Source organism: Octodon degus, unplaced genomic scaffold (assembly GCF_000260255.1).
Source record: "Octodon degus isolate 3935 unplaced genomic scaffold, OctDeg1.0 scaffold00037, whole genome shotgun sequence".
NCBI classification, from domain to species: domain Eukaryota; kingdom Metazoa; phylum Chordata; class Mammalia; order Rodentia; family Octodontidae; genus Octodon; species Octodon degus.
The window spans coordinates 3,912,539-3,924,498 of record NW_004524613.1 but is presented as its reverse complement, the minus strand read 5'-3'; the positions used below and the strand labels follow the sequence as shown (position 1 = coordinate 3,924,498).

At 46.4% G+C, this 11,960-nt stretch overlaps 1 protein-coding gene across 1 annotated transcript in view; it reads left to right on the top strand.

The window, feature by feature from the left end:
• The first annotated feature begins 7,044 nt into the window (after window positions 1–7,044).
• Snta1 (syntrophin alpha 1) overlaps window positions 7,045–11,960 on the top strand; it is a 33,703-nt gene continuing 28,787 nt past the window's right edge. The window contains exons 1-2 of the mRNA XM_004630818.1: window positions 7,045–7,539; window positions 11,415–11,600. Of these exons, the coding sequence (XP_004630875.1) occupies window positions 7,230–7,539; window positions 11,415–11,600 (496 nt within the window). The 5' untranslated portion in view covers window positions 7,045–7,229. The remainder of the gene's footprint in view (window positions 7,540–11,414; window positions 11,601–11,960) is intronic.

Sequence of the window (11,960 nt, the reverse complement as noted above, 5' to 3'; positions counted from 1 at the left end):
TTTTTTTTTTTTTTTTTTTTTTGGTGGAACTGGGGATTGAACTCAGGCCCTTGTGCTTGCCAGGGAATTTGCTGCAGGGGAATTTTACTTTCTCTTGGCTTTAGCCTGAACAACATTTGAGGTAGTAAGTCCCCAGCACTAAGGCAAGACTAAAAACATTTCTTTACTCTAAATTCCATGGTTGGACCAGATAGCTCAGGGATTAAAGCCCCTGCTTAGGCAGACACAGGGGCTGGGGATCAGATCCCTGGTCTGCCATGCTGGCCCCACCTGCAGGGTACGTTGGGATAGTGAATGAGACTGGGTGTGGTAGCGCACACCTGTAATCCCAACGGTTGGGAGGCTGAAAAACAGGAAAGATCACTATGAGTCTGATCTGTATAGTGAGACCCTGTAGGCCCTGTATTAAATACAATAAAAATAAAAACAAACCAAAAATTCCATGATTGAGGGCCAGCCTGATAGCTCAGCTGACTAAAGCGCTTTAGTGCTGGGGACTTACTACTTCAAATGTTGATCAGGCTAAAGCCAAGAGAAAGTAAAATTCCCTTGCAGCATCTTAGCAGTTCCTTCACAGCATTCACACATGAACAGAGCACAGCGGCTGGGGTGGGGGTGGTGTGGTGGCGCACACTTGTAATCCTAGCATTTGGGAGGCTGAAAACAGGAGAATCACTACAAGTCCGATCTACGTAGTGAGACCCTGTAGACCCCTGTCCTAAATACAGAAAAACAAACAAACAAACAAAAAAAAAAAAACAAAAAACAAGAAAAAAAAACAAAAAACCAAATCATAATTATTCTTTTTATGAACATTCTGGAAGTCTGGCCAACATTCTAGGGTCACCCGGTAGAATGGTGGTCTTTGGAATCGCAGCCTGGTTGGTGCTGATCACGGTGGCTCAGGCATATAATCCCAGGACTTTAGGAGGTAGAGACAGGAGTATTGCAAATGTGAGCCCAACCTGGGCAACTTAGTGATTTAGTAAAACCCTGTTTCATTTTTATTTTTTATTTATTTTTAATTTTTAAAAATTTTATTTGTTTATTTAGTGTGTGTGGCCAGCTCAGCCTACCAGGGGGCGGGGCTGGCTGGCATGTGGTGCTGGGGATTGAACCGCGGTCCCTGTGCTTTGCTTAGATTAGCTTGTTCTAAGTAGGTGCTTTAGACCACTGAGCCATCTCACCAGCCCTAAAACCCTGTTTCAAAGTGAAAAAATTTTAAAATGGCCCATGGGTATAGCTCAGTATGGAAGTTCAATCCCTAGTGCTGGGGAAAAAAAAATTGGTTTTCTTCCTACATAGTTCAGTATGTGGGACTTTTTTTTTTTTTTTTTTTGGAACCAGGGATTGAACTCAGGCCCTTGCGCTTGCCAGGCAGGTGCTTATTCTACTGAGCCATCTCCCCGGCCCCTGTTTTTTGTCATCTTATGTAGTCCAGGCTAGCTTTGAATTATATACCCTAGGCTGGTCTCAAACTTGCAGCAATCCTCCTGCCTCAGCCTCCTGAATGCTCAGATCACAGGCATGCATCACCACACCTGGGAGTACTGAGTCTTAGATTTTGGAAACCTTGTTTCCTCCACTAGCATCCACACCTCTCCCAGGGTACAGTATGTAGTATCAAAGGGAGCCACGGTGCCAGATTACCTTGATTTACTAGTTCATGTGTCAGTTTCCACATCTGCTGAATGGGAATAGTAACAAGACTTATTTCTTTGTATTGTTGGTAGTGCAAAACGAGATGATCCAGGGAGCACATACATCAGGCACTCAGGCATGTAAACTATCACTGTCACTGCTGTTCCTGGGTGTGGGAAGCCCGGAACATGGGGATCAGTGCTTCTTGCCCTGGAGCCAATATGGATGGATTTCCCTGTCTGCCAGGCAGGCATCAGAACCTCGGTTGGAGGGCTTGAGCATGTGGGGCCTTCAGTGGGCTGGGCAGCTTCCTCCCAACCCCCATCACAGTGTGAACTGTTTTCCTCTGGGAGCTCAGCCTGGGGTTTGGTGGGGAGCCAGGCCTGTGGGTGTGTGGGAGGCCAATTTCTGAGCCACAGCAGAGAGGCATCAGCTGACCATGTGGAGGAGCAGAGCATTCCACCAGCTCCAGCTTCCTGGGGTGATTGGCACTGCCTGTACTGTGTGATCATGGACACACATGCGCTTTTTGTGTGCATAAACGTACACACACGTACATGCACACACACACACACACACACACACACACACACACACACACCAGTATTTCCTTGGCTCTATATCTTTTTCTGCTAGCCCCTCTGCAGACAGATCCCCTCTCTCCCTTCCCTCCCATTCTATCCACAGAAAATTGTCCCCCAGGGGAGGGACTCTCCTCAGGGCTTTTTCTCACCAAGTTTGCCTGGGTCTCATTAAGTCTCTTTTAAACAGGGCAGCACGTGGGGGGACTTTTAAGAATCTGGCTCCAGGCTTTGGTGCTAGGAAAGGAGCCTTACCCACCCTCCCTGCCCTGATGGTGCCTGTCCTTTCCTTACTGTCAGAGTGATACTTCTCGAAGCCAACAAGTAGGATGTGGTTCTTACCACAAATTCTTACCCTATGCTTCTCAGATTGCTCTATAATCTTTAAGCAGAGTTATACTTTCAAAGTATTAGGGCATCTATATATACTCTCCTTCCATTCTTCCCATCTTTCATTCTCCTTTTTTCCCCTTATTCCCCTCTCTTTCTATGTTTTTTTTTTTTTTTTTTTACCCCCAGTACTGGGGATTGAACTCAGGACCCTGTGCTTGCCAGGCAAGCACTTATTTTACTGAGCTGTCTCCCCGCCCCTTCCCCTCTCTTTCTTTCATATATTTAGTCATATACATATATGCCAGATGTTGAATTCTTTTTAATCAAATAGTTAATTTTTGAGACAAAGTCTCATTGAGTGGTGTAGGCTGATTTTGAAACTGAGCTCCTGCCTCAGCTTCTCAAGTGCTGCAATTTCAGGAGTGTGCCACCTCACCTGTGTCTCCCTTGTTTTGTTATTTAGCTGTCTACATGAGAACTGTTTGGTTGATGCTTGTTCTCCCATATAATTACAGTTCATATTTGTTGAGAATTTACCATAAATAGGAGTTGTACTGAGCAGTTTACTGGTATAATTTTATTTATTCCTTATAATAATCCCAGAGGAAGTAATTTTAATATTTTCATTTTATAGATTATGAAATGGAAGTTTACCAATTAAACAAAATCATCCGGAACTATGAAGACCAAAAGTGAAATTTTTTGGGGGGGACAGGATATTCCTATTATGGTTTGTGTCTAGTTGTCCCCTCAAAGCCTCATGCAGTTATGGGGTGGATTTCTAGAGTTTGTGATTAATTCACGATCCAGTGCTGGGATTGTGTGTGAGTGCTGCTGGGATTGTAGGTGTAAGTGCTGCTGGGATTATTATTGTTATTATTTTGCAGTACCAGGGATTGAACTCATGACCTTGTGCTTGCTAGGCAGGCACTTAAGACACTGAGCTATCTCCCCAGCCCATGCTGCTGGGATTATGGATATGAGTGTTAGGCCCAGCCTGGGATGGATAGCCTGAACGCAACATAAGGGAGACAGACTTGCTCTCGGTTGCTGTTACTTCTCCCATTTGCTCTTGCTGTTTTGCTGTTTTCTGCCATGAAAGGCTGCCCTCTGCCTTATGCCTCTCTGCCTTGGAGCCAGTCAAGTATGGACTGACACCTCCGCTAACTGTGAGCTAAATAAGCTTTTCTTTCCTTCATTTGGGGTGTCAGGTGTTTTGTTCCAGCAATGAGAGAAAAGTAATTGAGACAGCTAGGTAGCCAAAGCTGGCCTCAAACTTGAGATTGTCTTCCCTCAGCCTCTGGAGTTCTGGGATTAGAGGTGTGAACCATTTCTTTCTTTCTTTCTTTCTTTCTTTCTTTCTTTCTTTCTTTCTTTCTTTTCTCTCTCTCTCTCTCTCTCTCTCTCTCTCTCTCTCTCTCTCTCTCTCTCTTCCTTCCTTCTTTCTCTTCCTCCTCCTCGTTCTCCTCATTGTCATCGTCCTCCTCCTCCTCCTTCGTATTAGAGCTTCATGCCTATCAGGCAAGTGTTCTACTAGTGAGCTACCATTTCCTACAGTGACAATTTGAAGGAGGAACTCAGACTTCCAAACTTTTTTTTTTTATAGTAAGTCTTTTTTTTTTTAAATTTTATTTATTTATTTGTGTGTGTGTGTGTGTGTGTGTGTGTGTGGCCAGCTCAGCCCACCAGGGGGCGAGGCTGGCTGGCATGTGGTGCTGGGGGATTGAACCGCAGTCCCTGTGCTTTGCTAAGCTTGTTCTAAGTAGGTGCTTTAGACCGCTGAGCCATCTCACCAGCCCCTATAGTAAGTCTTACACACCAAACTACATCCTTACCTTCCTTCCCCTTTTAGAGACAGGGTCTTGCAAAGTTGCCCAAGTTGGGCCCAAACTTGTGATCCTTCTGCCTCAGCCTCCTAAAGTGCCAGAGTTACAGGTTAGCTGTGCCTGTCTAACTCTATGCTTTGAGTTACTAGTGGATCCTGCCTTCCATCAGATTGTATGCTCTGTGATGGAAGAGCCTGTCTAGCTTGTTTACAACTGAATCCCTACACAAAGCATGTGGTTCATGAAATACCTCTGAATAAATGAACAGTAGAATCATTTCTCATACTATGTGTGCTGCAGAAAGGAGCTGAAGGGATATGACCCGGGAAGCCAGACAGACCCAGGTTAAAATAGAGTTCTATTCTTAGAACTGGTGTGTGTGTGTCTGCCTCCCTCCTTTCATATATAAAATGGGAATAATATACAGGCTGTCCAGGATTTATGTGAGGTTCATATGCCAATGTATGTAAATTAGTCAGCTCAGTGACAATGTATAGTGAACACCAAATAAATGCGATCTGTGTATTATATGTGTACATGCATATAATTCACATGTGTCATATATATATATAGCCTCAATGGGTTTTCATTGCCATTTTTCTCCCTACTCTTAGACATTTTGGTTTGTGTCCAGTTACTTATGAACATAAGTTTTCTGTAGACAACATATATGTGTACCTATGTTCTTGTGATTTTTCTTTTTTAAATTTTAAAAATATTAGTACATGTTTACAGAACATAATGATTACATTCATCATAGGGAGTTGGTATAAGTACATAACACATCTAGTTTCTTTTCATGTCTCTTCCACCATGAATTTTCTTTTCATTTCCCTTGATGGAATCTTTTGTGGAAGATCCAACTCAAAGGTGCAGGAATTTAGGGGCCGGGGAGACAGCTCAGTGGAATAAGCACTTCTCTGGCAAGCCCAAGGGCCTGAGTTCAATCCCCAGTTCTGAAAAAAAAAAAAAAAAAGATTATAAGGGTGCAGGAATCTGGGCAAGGTGCCGCACACCTGTAATCCTAGCTCTAAAGGGAGGCTGAGCAGGAGGATTTTTTTTTTTTTTTTTTTTTTTTTAGGAGGATTTTTTTGAGACAGGAGGATTGATTAAAGTCTGAGGCTAGTCTGAGCTATCTAGTGAGTTCAAGATCAGCCTGGACTACAGAGGGAGATCCTGTGTCAAAACCAACCAACCAACCAAACCAAACCAAAACAAAGTGTGTAAGGAGTCTATGTGCTGATGTGGATCTACCTATTTATTGTCTAGCACCTCCCTGCTAGGAGTTGAGGATAGAAACAAAGGGTAGGAGGGTAGGTTGAAGTGTATGCTGTGGTGTGATTTTCCTGACAAAAATCATACCTTTCTTCTGTATTTGGCAATGCTGAGTGGTTTAGGTAGGCCTAAATGCCAGCTCTGTCTGACTCATAAATGTGTGACCCTGACCAATTAGATCTTGTTAATTTCAGGTTTTCCTTTCTGTACAGCAAGACAAAGACAGCGCATGAAAAATGCTGAGTGCTACAGGTGGCCAGTAGCAAGTATTTAAATAGTAATAATTATATCACTAGAACAGAGATTCATAGCTGGCAATGTATTCTCCACAATATTTAATCCCTGTGAAATAGGGGTCATAATAATCCCTATTTTACAGATAGAGAAATGAGATTTAGAGCCAACAGAATATCTGAGCTGGGATCAGAAGCCAGGTCTCTAGCCATCCAATCTATAACCTCAGCTTGTAGCTCACTTTTTTTTTCTTGTTCTGGAACCCGGAATTGAACTCAGACCCTTGCACTTGCCAGGCAAGCACTTGTTCTACTGAGCTATCTCCCTGGCCCCTTTTTTGTCTTTTTGATACAGGGTTTCACTGTGCAGTTCAGGCTGGGCTTGAACTCATTTTGTAGTTCAACAACCATCTTGCCACCACACCCGGGTAGCCCACCTTTCTTGCACAGGAGGATAGGAGGAATTCTCCACTCATCAGGCCTCAGAGTGCAAGTTTGGGGTGTGTGTGTGTGATACTGGGGGTCGAAACGAGGGGGGCTTTACCACAGAGCCAACTCCCCAGTCCCCTTAAGTGGTCTAGGCTAGCCTCAAATTTGTGATCCTCCTGTCTCAGCCTCCTGAGTTGATGGGAATATAAGCCTGTACTTGGTCAGCCTTTCCCCTCCCGTCCAGTTTTGAAGAGGGAACTGTCCATCTCTTTATTTTGCTCTAAGCATAGGCTCTTTTCTCTGCCCTAGTGGCCTGTCACCTTTAGAAGCTGCGCACCACACTAAGCTCGCCTACTGGATTAAAGACGGGACCACTAAATGGAAAATCAACTCCACACCAAGCTTATTCACCAGCAAACCTGGCTGCAAGTCCCAGAACCCAGTGTTCCACATACATAGCCCTATTCCGACGCCCAAAGCGTCTCTTTTGGATTCATGGTTGTTATCTCTTGCCTTCCTACCTCTGAGAGTTTCGGTCCTAGCCTTCGAAAGCGGTTCCTAGCCCTGACTTCCAAAGGATACCCAGGGTTCCGCCCCCAAGTGAAGTCCCGCCTCCGAATAAAGTCCCACTCCTCACTGGCGCTGGCACTCGGCTTCTTACTTCTCGGGCCCGCCCTGACACCCTATGGGGCCACGTCTCCGCGCGACACCCCTTCTGCTGCTGTGCCCCGCCCCGGCCATTGGCCACGCCCCCGGGATAGCCCCGCCCCAAGCTCCGCCCCCAGCGGCCCGGGGTAGGGTGGCGGCTGGCCCAGCCGGGCCCCGCTGCCCTCTGCCCTGGGTGCTCTGCTGGAGCGGGCCGGGAGCGGCGCGCCGGGGCGAGCGCGGCGGCGCGGGCCTCTCAGGTGAAGATGGCATCAGGCAGACGCGCCCCGCGCAACGGGCTGCTGGAGCTGCGCGCTGGGGCAGGCTCAGGGGCCAGCGGCGAGCGGTGGCAGCGGGTGCTGCTCAATCTGGCAGAGGACGCTCTGACCGTGAGCCCCGCCGACGGCGAGCCTGGCCCCGAGTCTGGGGCTTCGCGGGAGCCCGAGTCCACACAGCTCAACGGCGCCGCCGATCCGGGCGCGGCGCCCCCACAGCTGCCTGAGGCGCTGCTGCTCCAGCGGCGCCGCGTGACGGTGCGCAAGGCGGACGCCGGCGGGCTGGGCATCAGCATCAAAGGTGGGCGCGCGGCACCGGGGCACCAGGGTCATCGGGTCCTGGTGTCTGTGAGGCCACAGAGGGCTCAGGGCTGAGCTGGCAGCGGAGAGTTGGAGGCCTTTCTGTCTGGGAAGAGAGGGCTCTTGGACCACCAAGGTCGGAGGGTTTTTCAGGAGGTGGAGGTCTCAGGGAGCTATGGAAGGAACAGGTGTAAAGGGATCTGGAGGCGCAAAAGGACGCAGGGGCAGGCGATGAATTCTGTGTGGAGGTATAAGAATCAGGGGCAACAGGCAGGGGCATCAAGGACAAGAGGGGTTTCAGAGTAGCAGGCCAAGGAGGAAGAGGATTGAGGCCTGGGATCCTAGCAGGACAACAGAAGTCCCTGAGATGTAACCAGGGTACAGGAGTGGGGCCAAAGCCTAGAGTCTAGGAAGCACAGGGGTGGATAGAAGATGTGGGAGGTACAGGTGAAGTCGTGGACAGGGGTCAGCAAGGACTTGATACCTGAGGCTCCAGGGAGGTTCTCTACCTGGGAGGGTTGCGGTGACACCTAGGTTTGAGTCTCCTGTTCCAACCACCTTGCACTCAAGGGAGTGGCTGGAGCCAGAGTTGTCATTCCTTCTTCCTTGAAGCTCTGGAGGTTGACAGCTTTTAGGGTACAACCAGACTGTTTGAGTCTAGGATCCTCATGTGAACTTGGATAAGTCATTCCTTGTCACTGAATCTGTTTTCTCACCTGTATAGTGAAGATTATGATGGTGTATTATTTCTGTGAGAGCAGGACTTACCTTGCCACAACATAGTAGGTGCTTGGTTAGTTACTGCTGTAAGATGAGAGGAAAATGGAGATTGGAGAGACTCCCAAAGCAATTAATCATAGTGCTTAAAATCCCTGTATACCCACAGCTGCTGGGTTTACCATTCCTCCTCATCTGCCTGTCAGGGACTCAAGCTCCAGCAGAATGCCTTAGGAATAAGGTTTTTTTTTTTTTTTTTTTTTGGTTCCTCGAATGCCTTCAGGGCACTTTTGGCCAGCGGGAGAGTTGTGAGGTTCGAACTCCAGCAACCTGAGGCTGACAGTTTTGTGGAAGCAGCCACTTAAAGGACTGAGCTAGGGCCAGGCCCCCCAGCAGAATGCCTTAGGAAAGGATGTCAACCTTTTTATCATCTTGCCTGTGCACTGTCCTTTCCCAGGTCTCCCTGGTGCTGGCTCTGTTCACTGGGGCCTCCAGACTCATTGGCCTGGGTGAAGGGGTGGAGATGGTGGTGAATGCCACCACTGTGTGCCAGGTGTTGTGCTCACCACACTTGGCTCATGAGCCACTTCATTCTGGCAACAAGTGGTGAAAAGAAGTGAGTGCAAGCACCATTTTTACAATGTACACATATCCCAGACTAAGTTAAATGATTTTTACCCAGTAATTGTGGTGCCCAGAGGCTGAGGCAGGCTGCAAGTTGGAGGCCACTCTAGGTTATTTAGTGAGTTCAAGGCCAGCTGGGCTACATGGGAAGACCCTGTCTCAAAACAATGACAAAACAAGTTAAACAGTTTTTCAAGGATCATGTGTCAGTGTCAGTAGCTAGGGATTTAGCTCAGTGGTGCAGTGCCTGCCTGGCAAGTATGAGGCCCTGAATTCAGTTCCTGGACCTGCCCTACCCCCCAAAAAAATCCCCAAAAAACAAAAAACCCACATGATCAGTAAATGGTAAAGCTGGGATTTGAACCTTAATTATTGGGCCACTGTTTTGGTTCCCCAGTGAGGTGATTCTTTCCAGGGGAAGATAAATCCTCAGGTAGCTAACCTATAGAGCCTAAAAGGGGGAAGTATAGAAATCAGAGAATATATGCCAGTCTTACCCACAAATCTAGTCTAGATAGAGCAATAGACCAATCAAACAATTTTACACTGGATGTGTCAGAACAGGGAAAAGCTTTTGGTTTATAGAGAATTCCATTTTGTTGATGGACAAACTGATTCCCAAAGGAGCATAGCCTTGCCAAGGTCACACAAAGTTACTACCTGGCTCCATACTTGCAGAGGGGTGTGAAGATGTTTTTAGGAGATTTCAGGCAAAACACCAGCGCCATCCAATTTCTTGTGCTTGAAGACTGGGCTTCTGTTTCTATAGCAACCTCCCTATATTAGGGTCCAGCTGAGTCCAAGGCAGCCATGAGTGATCCTAGCTTCAAACTAAACTGAAGTTCTTAGTTTTAGGTGGAGAAGGACAGCTATAAATAGGAATCCCTTCTCCTGGGCTTCAACCTCTGTGCAGTTCCCAGAGTTGGGCCTGTGCTGGGGTCAGAAGTGTTCAGTCCCAGCTCTGCCATCACCTTCTGTGACCTTGGAACAATGACCTCCTACTTTGAGCCATATTTTCTCATCTTTAGTACTCTATATGTGAGTCAGGAGTGTGAAAATGAGGGCCTGTGCGGTCTACGTAGAGCTAAGTGTACTGGTTTGGGAACCAGGAGGCATAGGTTCAAATGCTGGCTTTGCTACCTACTTGCTAAGTGACCTTGGGCAAGGGGCTCGTCGCTACAACGTGAGGGTGATGGGGTACTGTGAAATGTAATGAGATAACATTGAAAGCATTTAGTACAGCGCTTGATAGGTGGTACTAGGTAGAACTAATATGAACTGTTATTACTATTCCTTTTCTTTTTCTTTTCTGGTACCTCAGGGACTTTGCCAGCTTAAGTGCCTTTTTTTTTTTTTTTTTTTTTTTTTAAAGTCAAGATCTCACTGTGTAGGCTAGGTTGGCCTCAAACTCACTATATAGGCCTGAACTTGCAGTGATCCTCCTGCCTCAGCCTCCTGAGTACTGGGATAACAAGCATGTGCTACCATGTGTGGACTTTAAATGCTTTTAAAAATAAATAATACTAATAAGCTAGGCTCAGTGATGCATACCTGTAATTCCAGCTACTTAGGAGGCCCAGAGAGGAGGATCATGAGTTTGAGGGTAGCCTGGACAATTTAGAGAGACTCTGTCCCAAAATGTAAAATGGAATGAGGGTATAGCTCTCAGTGGTAAAGTACCCAGAGTTCCATCTTCAAGATCACTACAACAAAATACCAGGAGGAGGAGGAAAAAGAAGAGGAAGAAAAGAGAAGGAAGAGGAGCAGCAAAAGCAATAAAAGTTTAGGAGTAAAATATAAATCATGGGCTGAAAATGTGGCTCATTAGTAGAGTTCTTCCTTGGATAAGGTATGCCAGGTTCTAGCTTTGGGCCTAGCACTTCAAAAAAGAGGGGAAAAAGGTAAAATATTAGCTTTGTTTACATCAGACAGAGACAAGCTTTTGAAATCTCTAGAATTAAAGGCCTTGGTTTTCAATTTGGATCCTGGATTGTAAAACTTTTTGATTGTTGAAAAGGTCCTTGGGGGAAATACCTTAATTCAGATTCTATCTTAATTTCAGATTAGGAGGTATCAGTGGGTTCCTACATTGTAATAAAATTACTTAAAACTTAAAATAGTTAAGAAAAAAACTATTTAAACACTTTGTAAGTTATTCAAACACTGATGAGCATCCAAAGCATTTAACCAAACTATGCCCAAAGCATTTATGAATTTTTAAAATATACCTGATCATGTGGGGCCAGGGAGATGGCTCAGTGGAATAAGTGCTTCCCTGGCAAGCACAAGGGCCTGAGTTCAATCCATGGTTCCGCAAAAAAAAAAAAAAAAAAAAAAAAAATATATATATATATATATATATATATATATGATCAGTATTATTGATATCCTAAACTAAAACTTTCCTGAGATTCTCTTTACTTTCTTCTTTCCCTTTTCCCACTACAGGGCTGGGTGCTGACAGACCCCTCTGTGCTTTCATCCTAACACAATTCCCAAGCATTGAGGTGTCTGTCTTCCTTCTTGTCTTTGCAGGGGGCCGAGAGAACAAGATGCCCATTCTCATTTCCAAGATCTTCAAGGGGTTGGCAGCTGACCAGACAGAGGCTCTCTTCGTAGGGGATGCTATCCTGTCTGTGAATGGTGAAGACCTGTCCTCTGCCTCCCACGATGAGGCCGTGCAAGCCCTGAAGAAGACAGGCAAGGAGGTAGTGCTAGAGGGTAAGCACTGGGGCTGAGAGCCTGGGGTCAGGCCAGGTATGTGCTTAACTTCTTCCCTGATTCCCCAGGCGTCCAGTCCCAAGCCAGGTCTTAGGGCTGGATTGAAGAGGGAAACAGGGCTGGACAGATAGCTCAGTGGACTAAAGTGCCTGCTTAGGCAGGTGCAGAGACTGGGGTTTGATCCCCAGCATGCTATGCTGACTCCACCCCCAGGGTCCGCTGAGACAGCGACTAAGACTAGGCATGGTGGCATATGCCTGTAATCCCAGTGCTAGGGAGGTTGAAAACAGGAGAATCACTACAAGTCTAATCTGTGTAGTGAGACCCTGTAGACCCTGTACTAAGTACATTTAAAAAAAA